At 44.1% G+C, this 16,585-nt stretch overlaps 2 protein-coding genes across 3 annotated transcripts in view; one reads left to right on the forward strand and one right to left on the reverse strand.

The window, feature by feature from the left end:
- RTF2 (replication termination factor 2) overlaps positions 1-16,585 on the forward strand; it is a 43,322-nt gene that overhangs the window by 17,659 nt on the left and 9,078 nt on the right. The window lies entirely within an intron of this gene.
- On the reverse strand, positions 6,049-13,750 carry GCNT7 (glucosaminyl (N-acetyl) transferase family member 7). Its single transcript, XM_027558977.1, has 3 exons — positions 10,029-13,750; positions 8,937-9,032; positions 6,049-7,549 (listed from the first exon to the last, which is right to left on the reverse strand). The coding sequence occupies exons 1-3, from the start codon at positions 10,996-10,998 to the stop codon at positions 7,326-7,328; spliced, it is 1,290 nt and encodes a 429-aa protein (XP_027414778.1). The 5' UTR covers positions 10,999-13,750; the 3' UTR covers positions 6,049-7,325.

Consider the following 16,585-nt stretch of genomic DNA (forward strand, 5'->3'; position numbering starts at 1 on the left):
GAGCTCGCCGAAGAACATTTGCGCCTAAGCTCAGAAGTGGCAGAGGGTTTTGCTAGTTGAAGGAACAGAAAGTGTGGTGGAGGGTGGGGACAGGAGAGGAGAAGTGGGTGAGGTGGAGGGCTAGGCAGGGGTCACCTTCCGTAGGCCCGGGTGGCCACACGGGGGCTTGTGGATTTTATCCTCAGAGCAGTGGGAAGCTGGGGGCAGCTTCCAGCTAAGCTGGATGACTTTAGTTTCAGAATGACTTCTCTGCAAAGAAGCCAGACGCAGAGGAGGACTCACTGAAATGTGACTTCATTAATTTGAGGCTCAAAGGCAGACAGAAGGTGATGGCTGGTGAAGAAGTTGGGGAGCATCTAGTTGTTTCCACTTTGGGGTGATTATGGATCGAGCCCATCACAAAATTTGGAATCTATCTCATTAAGCTTTTACCAAAAAAAGAGAAATTTAAAGAATGCATTTAGGAATCAATCCGTGTCATTTATCGTCCAGTATTGATTATGTCTCTGGTATTAAAGATGATGTTACAGGGGTTCCCAGGGAAAGTGGGATGTGGATGACTTGGTCCTTGCACTTAAGGAGACTGCAGTCCTGCAGGAATCAAGTTATATGAAAAATTGTGTTCTACTTCGTTTCTTGAGTTGTTGTTGTTTAGTTAGTAAGTTGTGTCCAACTCTTTGCAGCCCTGTGGACTCCCTGCCAGGCTCCTCTGTCCATGGGGATTCTCCAGGCAAGAACACTGGAGTGGGTTGCCATTCCCTTCTTTGTCTCTTGAGGCCAGTTGCCAAGTGGATGTAAGGACGTTATTGGAGTTGAGGGGCCGGAGAACTTTCTGGCCATGCTGGTGATAAATGGCTTTATGAAGGAGGAGGTATTTGTTGTAGGCCTTGGAGGCAGAGCGTGTTCTCATCAGTCAGGCTTTCCCAGAGATTGGGACGTCACTGTCAGCGTAGGAGTGCTGGTGCGGGGACCACAGGAAGGACCCCAGACATCCTCACGAGACGTTGCGTGGCAGGACGGCAGCTCCCGTTTCCCGCACCTTCTGTCATGTGCCTGCCCTGCAGGGAGTCTCCATTTGGTCCTGGGGTGGTTTTAACGCATCTCCAATACTCACTGAGCTCCCAGGAGAATGGGCCTTATGCGCAGAGCTTAGGCAGACAGAGCCTCCAGAGATTTGTTCTCTGCATTTCTATGCTTCCTAAATCCCATGGTCAGAGGAACCCAGTGGGCTGCAGTCCATGAGTTGCAAAGAGACAGACGTGACTTAGCATGTGCACACACACACTATTTTTATACTTAGCAAGATCAAGTTAATGTTTCAAGTAAATTTAAGTAAAAGCGATGGGTAGATTTAAAGAAAAATATTAAGATGCTGACAGTACATTAGGCAGGGGAAGGCCTGCAGTTTGAGAGATGCTATTAGTGATGGTGGGCGCACTGTGGGGGTGGCAATAGGTGGGAGAGGAAGAGCTGCAGCCGCATTCAGGAGAGGAAGTGCCCAGGCAGCCTGAGAAGGTGGGGGCTCGAGGTGCCATCACTGCCCGGGCCGCTCAGGAGCAGGGAGAAGCCAGGGGTGTGAGTCAGACTGCCTGGTGAAAACTAGGAGCACCAGGCTGAGGAGCAGCTGCCCGGGGGTGGAGGCGGGAGGGCAATGCTGTCGTCGGGGGCTGTTGATACCTTTGCAGCAGCAGAGACCCCTGGGGGCAACAGTGTGTAGGTCTGTGCAAGATGGACAGAGAGAAAAGACTAAACAAGAGCAAGTAACAAAAAGGAGCCTGTGAGAGAAGCGTCGTGAAGGAGAGGGAACTCAGCTGGCCTGGGGTTCCCAAGAGCAGGAAAGGAACCTCTCTGTGTTCAAGTGTGTGTGCGTTTTAACAAGTAGTGTGTGAGGCGTTGTCTGTGTCAGACACATCCACAGGTGCACTCTGGAAGCTTGCTTGAAAGAATGTAAATATGAGAAGGTGGGAAATTAAGCTGAAATCTTAAAGCAGTCAGATGCCCTGAACTAGTGGTTCCCAGCCCAGGCCGCGCTGTAGAGTCACCGCAGTGGTTTTTTAAGTCCCCGCTCCCGACCTCAGGCCCTACGTCAGGATTTCAGGATTAGTGTGGAGCCCTCACGTATTTCTTTTCTTTCTTCATTTGTTTTTGATTTCTGCTGGGAGGCTCAGTGATCTAAAGGAATCAGGCTTTTTCTCCTGACCCACAGTGGGTGACCATCTCTTAGATTGGTGTGCAGTTGTCTTCTTCTCTGGCTGACCCTGGATGTCCTTGGTGGTAGCCATTGTGACAGGCCTGCAGCAGAACAGGAGTGTGCGAACAGGAGTGTGCTCTGCAGAAAAATTGATGTGATTTCATGGAAAGGCAGTGCCACTCGGGAACTGTAAAGTCATTCTGTTGGTGTCTCGGAACAAAGTGCTAGTCACCTTCTGAAAGTCACCATCCAGCTCTTCAAGGGAAGGGAAGGAAACAGGGGGAGAGGGGAAATGACCTCATCAGGATTGCACAAGCAGCAGCCAAGACCAGATGAGAACCAGAGTGCTGGCTCCTCCTACCACCTAACAGGGGCCGCAGGGTAGCCGAGACTGCCCACAGTCAAGACGGGACCCTGGCTATATAACCCAGGAACCAACCTTAGGGACCAGCTTCCCTTAAAAATCAGTCTGTCATCAGAAGAGTAATATTTTACTCTTTTCACTTAGGTCATCTCCTTAAAAATTGCCCTTGCACACAGAGGTAGGTTGAGTACTCTGCGTATTAGTTCACTAGGGCTTCCGTAACCAGGCGCTGCAGACTGGGTGACCTAACAGACATTTAGTTTCTTACCTTTCTGGAGGCTTGAAGTCTGCAGTCACAGTGTTGGCCGGGCTGGTTCTTCCCGAGGGCAGCGAGGGGAAGATCTGTTCCAGACCTGTCTCCCTGGCTTGTCCATAGCTGCCTGTCCCTGTGTCTGTTTGCACAGTCTTCCCTCTGTGGAGCGTGTCTTTGTGTCTCAATTCCCCCCTTTTTATAATAATACCAGCCCACGCAGTGACTGCATCTTAACCAACTGCATCTGCAGAAGGTGACGTTGTAACATCCTGGGGGTTAGGACTTTTTGGGGAGGTGGGGGAGCATAATTCAACTGATAACACTATACGGTTTAGAAAATTAGAGCCTGGGACAGTCTGTGGTGCCCTTGGTGGGCGTCATTCATTCAGTCACTCACGCAGCCAACACTGAGAGCCTTGTATTTTATGGGGCAGACCTGGGTATAGTACTTACTGCTTCTGCTCACATGCCATTGGCCAGAACTTAGTCAGGTGACCACACCTACCTGCAGGAGCCTAGGGATTGCGTTCTAGCTGGACACCCCAGAAGAAGAGGTGAACACCAACCATTTCTGCCCAAGTACCCAAAGGAGGAATGATGGTGCAGTTTCAGGAGCTGTGGTGCGTTGTGAAAATGTGAATGAAGGGAGATAAGGCCACAGTGTGGAAATCTAAAGCAAGTATTTTTCATGTTTTAGAAAACGTCTGAAATTTAGAGGAACCAGTGTCGTTAAAACGGTGTCAGGGACTTCTCTGGCAGTCCAGTGGTTAGAACTGTGTTTCCTCTGCACAAGAACACCTTTCTTGGAAACAGGAAGGAATAAACATGTAAACAAACACGATGGAATGTTATGTTTTAAAAAAAGAACAGTATCAGGAGTGATGCTGATGGTGTGCACTTTCTCCACTTTCCCTCTGTAATCCCATGGACATTGGGCTCTTTGGTTCACCAGAAGAGACTCCAGGGTTCGAAGTTGCCCTGGTTCTGTGTTCTAAAATACACACTGTGCGCCTGACTTCAGGAAACAGAGACCAAAGAGATGTAGTTGCTAGGTTTTTCTGTTTTCATGGTAAACAAAGCACTAGCCACAAAACTAATAGTATTCCCTACTGTGTTCATCCCTGCTTGTAATAAGAAACACATTGGAGTAACCACGGGTTGCAAAATAAATGGTGTGCTTGTTACTCAAAACATGAGCCATGGTCCTGCGAATACTGGCATCACCTGGGAGGGTTTTGCTTTTGTTTTTTAAGAAACACAGAAAAAAAAAAAGAAACACAGACTCCCAGGCCCCTCCTCAGACCTGCAGAATTGAAAACTTCATTTTAACAAGAGCCTCCCAGGGTATTTGTATGCACAGGTCAGCTTGAGAAGCTGACCTGGATGTTAACGGTGGTGGTGATGGTGTTCCTTCGCTCAGTCATGTCTGACTCTTTGCCACCTCATGGAGTGCAGCACACCAGGCTTCCCTGTCCTTCACTATCTCCCAGAGTTTGCTCAAACTCATATCCATTGAGTCGATGATGCCATCTAACCATCTCATCCTCTGTTAACCTCTTCTCCTGCCCTCAGTCTTTCCCAACATCAAGGTCTTGTCCAGTGAGTCGGCTCTTTGCATCAGGTGGCCAAAGTATTGGATCTTCATCTTCAGCATCAGTCCTTCCAATGAGTATTCCAGGTTGATTTCCTGTAGGATTGACTGGTTTGATCTCCTTGCTGTCCAAAGGACTCTCAAGAGTCTTCTCCAGCATCACAGTTGGAAAGCACTAATCAATAGAAGTGTGGGCAGTAGCATTTGGCTTGCTGACCTGGCTTTATTTAGTTAGGCTTTGTGACAACTGAGCACAGGGTGTGGATGTTTTAAAGTCAGAAGTGAAACAAAAATTTACACTTATACACTGGTTTTTTGTTTTGTTTTATTTTTATCATGGAGCAAGCAGAGTGGAAAGGGGAGAAAATAAAGAAGGAGGAACTTCAAAAGCGGGTGGTGAATTCTGCTTCTCGGGCCCAGCCTCCTCCAGTTGTTCCTTTCTGCCATCTTCATGGTCTCGGTGAATAGTAAGCCTTAGGAAATCATATAGCATACAGCACTGGCAGCTTTAAATTTTTACATGTAAGGAAAACACAATAGGAAAATTGAACAGTAGACTCTACATATTCACAAGCAGGTTCTGTTCCCGGAAACTTAGAGAAATTATCTCAAGACCCCTATTTGTCTCACTTTTAAGATACAATCCTTAGAAACGTTGTTCAGACTTTGTTTTACATGTGATTTGATTTTGTTTTTTTTATATGACGAATAAACACAGTTAGAGGCTGGCTCAGGGTAGAGAGTGCGGCAGCTTCCCACTGGTTCTCATATCCATGGAGGCTGTGGCTTTGTCTTGGCCTCCTGGGAGGTGCCCTGATGCCCCACTAACACCCAGCTTGTGCTTCCCCAAATCTCACACTGCTTCATTCCACTGTGGTGGTGGTTTAGTTGCTTAGTCGTGTCCAACTCTTGCAACCTCAAGGACTGTAGCCCTCCAAGATCTTCTGTCCATGGGATTTCCCAGGCAAGAATACTGGAGTGGGTTGCTGTTTCCTTCTCTAGGGTATCTTCCCAACTCATGAATGGAACCCAGGTCTCCTGCACTGCAGGAGGATTCTTTACCAACTGAGCCACCAGGGAAGCCCCCTTCATTCCTCTGTACCTTTAAGTTGTTTTTTATTTATTTATGTGGCTGCACCAGGTCTTAATGCAGCATGCAGGATCCAGTTCCCTCACCAGGGATAGAACCCAGGCCCCCTGCATTGGGAGGGCAGAGTCTTAGCCGCTGGATCACGGGGGAAGTCCCTGTCTTTATCTTATTATTCTTATTTTTTATCTCGCTGTTACAGAAATGCTTTGTTGCAGGATTTGAGGTTTTTGAGGGCAGTTGTGTGAATTTGTGTTCTATGAATTGACATTGAAATGAAGGGAAGCTTATCTTTTAAGTAACTTGAAACAATGTTAGCTTCTTTTATTTTTTATTTTATTTAATTTAAAAAGTGTACTGGGGTTTGCACTTACTTGCAAAGAGTTGTTATAAAATGTAGGGGACAAGATTGTGGTGAACCTGAGCTTTCTGAACAACCACTCAGACCATGACCATCAACTCCGTGTCTGCCTGTAAGCAGGCTGGCTGGGGCGCTCACATTTTCTGATGGTCTTAACCTTCTGTTGTGCGCTTTCCCTGGAATCACGTATCTTTGGTGAAGAAATATTTGTTTCAATGGAAATTCAATGTGCTATGGTTAGCTCAAGTTTGATTTGCAGACTCTGCTTTCAGAGCCTCTTTTCCTTCTGTGTAGTTCCACGCTTTTCAAGGGCTGTTTGCATTGACTTAAGTGGAATCTCATTTAGTTTCTGCATTTGAGAAGTGTCGGTTCACTAAAGGGTATGCTTTGTCCTTGAATTATATGTTTATTTCTTTAGTATCCTGTCCTGTGGTTCCTACTTTTCCCTTATTTTAGTTGTTTTAAGTTGTGCTGTTTAATAGTTGTATGTTTCTAACCCACTCCAGTATTCTTGCCTAGAGAATCCCAGGGACGGAGGAGCCTGGTGGGCTGCCGTCTATGGGGTCGCACAGAGTCGGACAGGACTGAGGCGACTTAGCAGCAGCAGCAGCCCTGTATGATGCCGTGGGCTCTTTTCGAAAGAGTATATAAAAAGTCCTCGACAAAACAACAAAGATTTGTGGATTTTTGAAAGACCTGGATCTTTGAGTAGAGAGAAGTAAGACCATCCACACCTTTGACCTGTGCTGTTCTGTAACCACCAGCTACGTGTGACTTTTTACATTTTAATTAAAGTTTTTAAAGTTAATGTTCACTTGATCAGTCACTGCAACCACATTTCAGATGCCCAGCGCTCCCTGTGGTTGTGACTGGTATAGGCAGCTTAGACACAGACCATCCCATCATCGCAGCTGCAAGCCCGCAGAAACTTGGGGGCAGCCTTTGTAAGAAGTTATGTTTCAACTCCATAATTTCCTTTTACCCAAAGGAATTAGACTCTTCCTTGTTTTTCTAGGATTTCTAGAACAGAGTTACATTGTTCCTAGCCAAACTGGAGGACTGCTAGAAGCCTATTTTCATTTTCAGTGGGAGTTTGTTCTTTATTAGAATCTCATACACAATAGTATCTTTAAGACAAGATACATTCTTACTCTAACTTGAGCCTGGATCTAAGTGTTTGGAGAATCTTGATTTCCATTAACTGTTTAGTGAGGCAGTCAGGCCTCCATGTCACTTATCTAGTCACCAGTGGAACTTTGAATTATTTTTTCTCTTGTGATTTCTTTCTCTAAACTGTGAAAGTGGCTTATCACCAACAGCAGAGTCTTTGTCAGTAGCAAGTTTCTAAATTCATTTTATGACTAATTTCTGTCAAGGAATTATTTTTCCATTCTTTTTTGGTTGAATGTTCTCTGATTTCAAGTCAAGAAAACAGAATGATACCAATAAGAAAGCAAGCAGTCTCTATAACTTTCGACTCAGCGGTTCAATTCCGTATTAAAATGGCTCTCCCGTTGGAAATGCCAGTGTGCCTCCACAGGGCCCTCTGCCTGCCCGAGAACTCTGAGCCTGTGCCACCGCTCCAGGCAGGAGACCACAAGAGGCTCGGTCGAGTCAAATTGGTTGGCAAAGAGAGAAGGTGATTGAATGATCCATGGCAAGTCTCCTGGTCCGTACACACAGGTGTCCTGGGCGTAATGGCCTGCAAACAGAACACAGAAGCTGAGCCGCCTTTGTTTTGTTGTCAGTGTACATCTACGTGGACAGGTGCCACTTCTAGGGTCATCTCTCAGGCCTCTCTGCTTCTTGCAAGTTCAGATTAAACATGATTTCCACAAGTGCTTTGAAAGGGGCTTTTATTTTCAACTTTGAACTTGTGATGGAAGGGAAGCTTCTATTCGTTTGGTTAGTGATGTGTGAATTCTTTAATGGCTACTGTAGGTGAATTCTTTAGAATTTTAGCTCGTCATGAGCTGCAACTCTCTGGCCCCTTGATGTGAAGAACTGACTCACGCAGGGATTTGCTGCAGTCTCCGCGAGTTCTCTGTCCACCAGGAGCTGCGGGCCCACAGAGGTCATGCATGCTCTGTTTTCCCTTCCGTGTGTGCACCAGAGAACTTGCCATCTTTCTACTGGACCCCGTCTGTGTCACGTTGTGAATCGTCATCCATCATTTCCTCCCTGAGACTGTCTGCCCCTCTCTGCCATCTTCACATCGCAGGTCTGGGTGGGCAGGGAGAGCCAGCCCAGGAGAGTAGGCTTGAATCGCTCCCTAGGAGCCAGGTTCTGGCTCTTCAACCCGGAGGTGATCTCCCCCAAACTGATGAGCCTGAGAACCTCCCTGCAGCCTGCTAATTCTCTTCCAGACTGTTCACAGAACAGAGACACTGCTCTCTCCTCCACCCACTATCTGGCTTCTGTGTTTTGTCCCAGTAACTAAAACCTCTGGGACACCAGTCAAAGGGGCAAAAGAATTCACAGTTCCGGAGAGCCTCCTGAGGGCAAAGGAAAGAGACCTTTTTTCAGCAGGAACTGTGTTGGAAATGTGGGGTATCGCTGGCTGATCCCACCAACGAGCACAGACTTGTGTTATTCAGTCGTTTTGTTCTAATAGACCCAGGGAGGCAGGGAGCTCATTTTAAATAAATGTTTGGGTTTGAATTCTAGGAGCAAGTGGGGTAAAGCCAGATGGCTGATGTATTTTTATCTGAAAATTTTGGAAGTTGCAGTCCTGTTGGGTGTTCTCTTTGTGAAAATTTATTGACTCAGATTCTTAGAATTTGTGTACTTTTCTGTCTGGAGAGTAGTTAGAAGTTTTTAAAAAAATTGACACCATGCTAATTGGATCATCTCATACATGACCGTTAGCCTTTTCCTATTGTTACTGAGGCAGCAGTTGTACAGTTTTTGTAAAATTTGAAGGCATCCTATGGCGTGTGTTTTATTTTGTTTTTATTTTTTGTTTTCCTGAGCTGGTTGGCTTGCAGGATCTGTTTCCAGACCAGGATGGAACCCAGGCCCCAGCAGTTGAAAGCCTGGAGTCCTAACCCATTAGGCCACCAGGGAGCTCCCTTGGGTTTTGTTTTTACCTTTACAGCCTTCGTGAACTGTTCCCTCCTTATTTCTCCATTTAACAGCTCGAATGTTTCCTTCCCAGCCAGCATTTGGGGTGGAGCCCGGAGCGTCTAAGGGAGAAGACAGGCAGGTACACAGGGAGCAGGTGGAAAGCAAGCCCCACCTCACTCAGGATGTGTGCCCTTGTCTGCACAAAGGACAGCTCTCTGGGGTAATCTGAAAGGATTTTCAGTGGTTAAAAAGGTCCTAATTCATTTTTTCTGGACTCATTGTTTGCACTGTCTTCCTGGACCTATTCACTTAGCTATTCAAGCTTGAAGGCCCGTCCCCAGTTGGAGCCAGTCAACTTTATGTAAAGAGCAAATAAGCCCCATTTAAAGGAAAGCATCATATTTCCCTCTGCCTCTCAGAAAACCTACCTACCCACACACAATGGCTAGTTTTAATATTTTCCATTCTTAAAGAGCCCCTAGCATGATATATGGAGAAGGTGATGGCACCCCACTCCAGTACTCTTGCCTGGAAAATCCCATGGATGGAGGAGCCTGGTAGGCTGCAGTCCATGGGGTCTCGAAGAGTCGGACACGACTGAGCGACTTCCCTTTCCCTTTTCACTTTCATACATTGGAGAAGGAAATGGCAATCCCCTCCAGTGTTCTTGCCTGGAGAATCCCAGGGACGGGGGAGCCTGGTGGGCTGCCGTCTCTGAGGTCGTGCAGAGTCGGACACGACTGAAGCGACTTAGCAGCAGCAGCATGATATATAGTACGCGTAGGTATTCAGCAGTATCTAATAAGTAAATGAAGAAAGGAAGACCTTTCCAGTGATCTGTGCTCAGAATTTTCAAAGGGCTCTATTTGGGGAGATGCAGAATGCTGGCACTTCCTTCTGGAGAGGGAACAAAGCAGTGAGCCTGGCAAAGCCCAGACCCCTAAAAGCAGAGACACCCTGCACCCCAACCCCCGCCAACAACCACCCAAGTGGGAGGTCCTACAGAATATGTAGAGCTGTTTGCCAAGTCAAAGAGCTGAAATAGAATCTTCAAGGGTACACGTCTGCTGTTGCAGCTGGCCTGCACAGACACCCCTCTGCTGGATTGTTTTTACCTTTCAGTCGGTTCAGAGTCACCCAGTAGTGTCGCTCTGGGCCATGGATGTCTTGGGACCACTGGAGCATGTCTTTTGCGCGGATGTCAGTCAGCACAAACTCCACAAACTTCCTCGTTAGTACATAGTAAGCACTTCCAAAATAAATGGTCAAGTTATGGGGTGGCTCAACCTTGAATCCTGCATTTGGAGACACGTAGATGTCTCCTTCAGGGCTGAATTCAAGATGGCTCTGACTTGTCTTAGATTTAATGCTTGGTGACTGGATTACTCCGGGAGTGATATTTTTATCTTTCCATTTGCTTCTGATGTAGTGTATGATTTCTTTGTTGGTTTTGATTGGAAAGTCCTGTCCACAGAGATTAATGACATAGTTCCATTGAAATTTGGAATGCACTAGATCTCTCATACAGTTAATATCTGCCTGTAGTCTTCTAAAGCCAGTGTAAGCCATTTTCTCTCTCTTTGATGAAATGAAAATGTTCTCAAAACAGTTAACCAGGGATTGCACTGCAGTCTTATACTTCTTTGGGGCCTTTTCATCCACATGAATACAGTAAACATTCTGAGGCACATAAACAGCCCTGAGTAGCTGCACAAACATAGCCAGCTCCTTATGAATAGTTACAATATATGCCAAAGAGAAGCTGGCTTCCTCTGCAGACAGGGGTCTGGTTATGAAATGCAACTCCTGGGAAATCCTGGAGCAATTTCCTGGTCTGTGTAAATGAGCAAGTATTTCAGATCCATGAGGGTTTCTACAGAACTTTGCAATCTGGGGAGCCGCCTCTTTCCCTTCAAACAAAGCCGAGCACAGTTCATCTGGATAGAAGCCGCATTCCACCACTGCTGGGTGGGTGGGTTCCTCCTCTGCTTCCTCAGGAGTTAGATTCCTTAAATAAATAAAAATGAAGATGCAAACGGCTGTGCACACGAAAAGAGCAGGCTTTGTGGCTCGCAGCTGGCTCATGCTTTGAGCTCCAGTTGCCTTCTTATTACCATGGTTTGAAATGTTCTCCTCTCAGCTTCCTAAAGGAACAACAGACAGAATTCAGGGTGTTGTGAAAGTGCTTGTGAAACCCACACCACAGTCACGTTAAGCATTTCTTTTACCCCATAAGAGTTTTCTTGGGCCCCTTTGTACTCTATCCTCCTTCCATCCTTGTCTCTAGATAATCTCTTAATGTGCTTTGGTCACTGTAGATGTTTTGGCATATTCTGCAGTTTTATATAAATGGAGTTATACGTGTGTATTTTTTTGCCTGGATTTTTTTTTTCACTTAGGATAATGCTTTTAAGGTTTGACCCACATCATTGCACTTATCACCATTTTCCCTTTTTACTGCTGAGCAGTATTCCATCAAATGGATGTGGCACAATCTGTTTGCTCATCTGTTGAAGGACTGAAGTTGTTTCCATTTTAGGATACTACAAGGCGCTGTAAGCATTTATGCATAAGTCTTTGTGTAGACCTGTGTTTTTGTATCCCTGAGGTAAGTACCTAAGAGTGAACTAGCTGGCTCACATATGGGTGTTTAACTTCTTAAGAAACTGCCAGGTTGTTTTCCAGAGTGAGTGTGCCATTTTCTATCCCCACCAGCAAAGTATGAGCGTTCCGTTTACTCCACATCCTCACCAACACAGGGTGTAGTCAATTTAAAATTTGTTTAATTGGTAATGGTAATTCACTGTGGTTTTACTGTGCATTTCCCCAATGATTGATGGTGTTGAATATATTTTCATGTGTTATTGCCTTTATCTTGGCAGAAAAAAAAAATCTCAAAGATTTATTTTGGACGTAGATCCTGTCCTGGTTTGCATTATCCAGAATTTCTTAGGCTGTAATTCTGTATCATGTTATGAGGATATATCTTTTCAATAAAAGGAACAACAAATCAAGAGAAATTTTGTGATCACATAATTCGACTTACTGAAATGAATTTATGTATTTTAATTTTTTTTAGAGAAGGCTTCAGTGATTAAAAACAAGTTATTTTTAATAAGATTATTTGATAATAATTTAGTTGCCTCTCTTGAACTCTATAGAGATGCATGAATAGGTGTTTTAATTAATTATTATTAGCATGCAAATACCATCCTTGGGAATTTAGGGAAGAAAATTGATCAGGTAAAATGTCTTTATTGTTAGTAATTTTTTTCCTTATTTATGAGTCTTATTTCTAAGTTTCTGTAAAAAAAAAAAGTCATCATTGCCTATTCCTCCTTCCTGTTTTTAAAGACCCTATTACTTTTGACCAGTGTTAATCTCAAATTTCACATTAGCCCCTTACCTTTCCACATCATTATTGCAAATGCCATTTGAAAGTATGGATGAGGCAACATTTTTGAGTTATCTCTGTGCTTTTAAAACTGTGAGCCAGGAAAAACTATAAATGCTGGTTTAGGGTTGTGGATTTTTAAAATGTATACAGTTTTCTTTTTACACATCATGCTTCAAAAATAAAAAGCAGCTGCTGCCCATATATGCCAGGTTACATTTTACTCTAGTTCAGTAAATGTTTGTTGATGGTCCCAAACAGAAAACATTATGGCATAATTTTAAAGACATTTTTTTATGAAGTACAGAGTCGTCATTAACACATTTCATATCTGGTCTCTAAAATAGACACAACCTTTATCATGTAAACAGAAATCCAGTTGGAAGGAAATACCTTCCTGAAATGAAAAGAAATGCTTCTCTGTTAAGAATTTTGGTTAAATGTAAACCATGTACCATAGTTTATTACATTTTATCCTGCATTTAGTTTTAGCATGGGAAGGGGGTTTGGAGTATTTTTCAGTTTGTTGTCTTGGTTGATGTTTTTAAGCTTATGGTCAAAGTAAAACCAGCTGGCCTCATCACAGAAGTGTTAGCCCCACTTCACTGACAGACTCCACCTCATGCAGCGCCCAGAGGATTGGGTATTTTCAGTGGTTTGTGATAATTAAATGAAGATGAGTCCCATGTGTAACCTGTTGTCCTTCAGGGCAATACATGGGCTAAGTCCCTTCCCTCCCTTATAAAGAGACGGTCAGTGGAGCGTGGTCAGGGTTAATCGGCCGCCTTTCCACCTCTTGTTCTGTGGTGTGTGGTTCACAGTTGCCCAGTCTTCCTTTTAGCTCAGGTTCACTTTGAAATTTAGAAGCTGGGGAGTGCTAGAATGTCACGTTGTGGGAAGGGCCACCAACTTTATTTTCATTGTTTCAACACGAGCCTTTCAAGGACAGCCTTGAAATGAAGCCTTTGGAGACCCTACTGCTGTTGAATGTAAATAGTTGTTGCTGTTGGTTTAACCTCCACGAGGTGGATAACGTGAAAATTCCTACAGGGATCAACTGTTTAGGGCCTGGCAATTTTTTCTTTTGAAGTAGTAAATGAACACCATTTTCAGCTTTGCAGGCATTTCCAGCCTCTCTTCTTGGTGATTTTTTGTTGTTTTGTTTCTGTAATGTGAAATCAACTTTTGTTGTCATCATGAAACTATAATTGTTAAACATGTGACTTTTAATCACTAATTTCCAAGAAATATAAGCAATATTTTTCAAGTGAGGGGATCCCATTAAAAAAAAGTACAGTCTTTTATTTTTGAGCCTTTTTTTTCTTCCGCAAAAAGTTTTATTTAAACTGTGTATTTTAAAGGCTTTAGAAAGAGCGGCAGTTATCATTGTGTTTCATGGATCAGGAGCAGATATAGTTCTTTGTTCAGACCTTTTTTTTTTTTTTTTTTAATGAGTAGCCTCATTAAAATAAGGCTTCACAGGTGGTGCAGTGGTAAAGAATCACCTGCCAATGCAGGAGCCACAGGAGACTCGAGTTCCATCCCTGGATTGGGAATATCCCCTGGAGTGGGAAATGGTAACCTGCTCCAGTATTTTTGCCTGGAAAACCCCATGGACAGAGGGGCCTGGCGGGCTACAGTCCATGTGGTCGCAGAGTCAGACACGACTTAGCAAGTGAGCATGGCAAAAACATCATTAAAATATATATAATGGAACTTTCCTCGTGGTCCAGTGGTTTAGACTCTGTGCTTCCACTGAAGGGCAGGGGGTCAGTGGGGCATGGGTTCTGTCCCTGGTAGGGGAACGGTCAAAAAATAATAATAATAAAATATGTATAGTGTACAGTAGAATTCAATAGGTTCCAGACAATGAATAATGTTTTAAAGATTTTACAGTCAGTTGACTGAAGACATATGACATCTAAGAGATTTTGTAGAATATCCTTCAATAGAAGTAATTACCAAGGCTATGGTTAAGGATGGTGTTAAGATTTTTTCCTTTTTGTGGTATTAGCAATCACACATGATTTCTAATCTAGTTCTCAGAATGGAATAATTTAACCTTTTATGTTTTTTGTCCAAGCATAAAATATTTCCAAGAAGTTATTTCACAATTCCTTACTATCCTAACTGAGAGCCAGTGAGTATATTTTCCTTCTTTTTTCCTTTCTTCTCTGTCCTTCTGTAGTCCTCTCTCCCACCCCACTAACAAGCCTTAAACAGCCCAAAACAAAGCCAGTAATGTGGGTTTGGTACCAGGTATTGCCACTGAAACACTTCGGGGCAGTCGTTTTGAATTTTATTATGATGAGATTTAAGTTGTTGTATGGACTTTAAAGGGCAGGTTGGCAACATCCTGTATAAATTAATTATTTTGCTGAAACTTACACTTATTTAAAGGTTATTCCTGTTAGTAAATAGATCATGGGCATCTTTAAAGATGAACTTGTGGTATTTTGCCATATACCCTAGTATACTTCTGTTTTAGAGCATTCATGTTAGCTGGTTAATGTCAATTTAACAGGGATTAAACAGTGTAGTCTTTATCTTCTGGACTGCAGGTGGGGGTATATGATAGAACCTGTCTCTTAAGGCCCAGGGACCCAGGGGTGTGGGAGTGGATGGATGAGTGTTTCCTCCTGAGCCTGGCCTGGGAGGGTGCTCGATGCTTAAGTCGGTTGGGGGTGCTTAATTCCCACCAGTCTCCTGGAGTAGTGAGACCTTCAGACCATGAATGTCGGCTCTCTCTCCATTTACTGTGTGTTTGTCCTAAAAAAGTCACTGTAGCTGCAGCGATGAAAATTTTGTGTGTTTTTCTGTCATCTCTAGGCTCAGAATGATGTCCAGAGCATCCTACAAGTTAACAGTTTTTTTCTTGAACTATTTGAGCTTTAACATATTAGACTAATTTTGAACTCAGACCATTTAGCTATCTAGTAAAATAGATGTCTTAATCACAACATGCTAATTCCTAAAATGAGTATTTGTTTCTTCAGCCACTTTGATATGAAGAGGGAAACTGCATTTCAGGATATCCACTCAGAACAACCACAGCAAATAAAACGTTCTTCTTATTGGTGCAGATTGAGAACTGAGAGTGTGGACACGGCCTTGAGGCTGACTTAGTTATTTCCCACATGAGGAATCAATAAATGGCAGCATTTAAAATTTGAAAATAAAATTGGTCTCATTCTTAAAAACATTCCACTTTAAATTTTCTTGGCTTAAATGAAAAAATGAGGGCTGTTTTTTGAGAGGAAAAGATGCGCAGTACTTCTGAATTTTAAAATATTACTGATATTCCAATAGTTCTAGTTTAAAGGCATGGAGGAGACACAGAAAAACTTAAATTTCATTTTATTAGTAGTAACAATACCTGCTCAGCCTGTGGCATTCACGAAGCACTTACCGAGAGATGCTCCTCTCATGGGTTGGAGGTCCGGGCGTGTCTGCACCCTGCCTGGCTTTTCTTCTCCTTCAGTTGCTTCTCTTGCTGCGGCTCCTGCTGAAGTCACATGAACCAGAGTCGCTTGGCAGGTTTTGTTACCCTTTCATCCCTGGAGGATTTTATTCTTGTCAATTCTGACCCATGGGTTGAAAAACAGAACCTGAGTGTTTCTTCAGGGCTGGCTCCCTTTACAAAACAAACACCTGGCCCAGGAGAAGGGCAGCACGGGGTGCTTCTCGGATTCTAAAAGCTGGGTGAAATCCTGGCAGTCCTGGGTCAGATTTCTTAAATGTTTTTAAAAGAAGGAGGCCAGAATTGATTATTGAGCCTTTTTCATTCAGAGAGTAAATAAAAATCGCTTAAAAATCTCACTTGCTTCCTACGTAGCATTGGAGCAGTCGAGTGCCTCAGCATGGCTCTCCAGAGGCCTGACTTCAGAGACACAGGCAGAGTCCTGGCCCTGCCCCATCTTCCAGCGGCCACCGGCTAGCCTGTGCACCAGGCGGAGGTGGAGTCTCTGTCCACGAGTAGTGGCTCCCCCCTTTTGTTACTCTTCTCTGATGGGTACTTCTCCTCTTAACAATCTTCGCTTTTCTGGCTTAAAAGGTCCTCCACTTGCTGGTCCGCTCTTGAGGTTTACCCCACGTGTGTCTGCCGGGGATAGTGAAGCCAAGAGACGTGACTCAGAGCCCACAGAGACTCTCACCCTCGTGGGTGTCCAGACACCTGAGCTCTTTGTTAAGTCAGATGAGTCCAGCTTTTCTTCACCTGCGGTCACTCGAGATACCTGTTGCTCTTTTGCAGAACAGATGTTGCTTAAGTTTTCTTAA

The sequence above is a fragment of the Bos indicus x Bos taurus genome, chromosome 13 (assembly GCF_003369695.1).
Source record: "Bos indicus x Bos taurus breed Angus x Brahman F1 hybrid chromosome 13, Bos_hybrid_MaternalHap_v2.0, whole genome shotgun sequence".
NCBI classification, from domain to species: Eukaryota; Metazoa; Chordata; class Mammalia; order Artiodactyla; family Bovidae; genus Bos; species Bos indicus x Bos taurus.

Excerpts from the sequence above, each read along its gene's own strand:
- GCNT7 (XM_027558977.1), bottom strand. The coding sequence starts at position 10,998 with ATGAGCCAGCTGCGAGCCACAAAGCCTGCTCTTTTCGTGTGCACAGCC. Across the intron at positions 9,033-10,028 it reads GACTCTGAACCGACTGAAAG|ACGCTCCGGGCTCCACCCCA; the intron begins GTAAAAACAATC and ends CTTCTCCCTTAG. Across the intron at positions 7,550-8,936 it reads AGTTCACGAAGGCTGTAAAG|GCCATTACGCCCAGGACACC; the intron begins GTAAAAACAAAA and ends TTCTGTTTGCAG.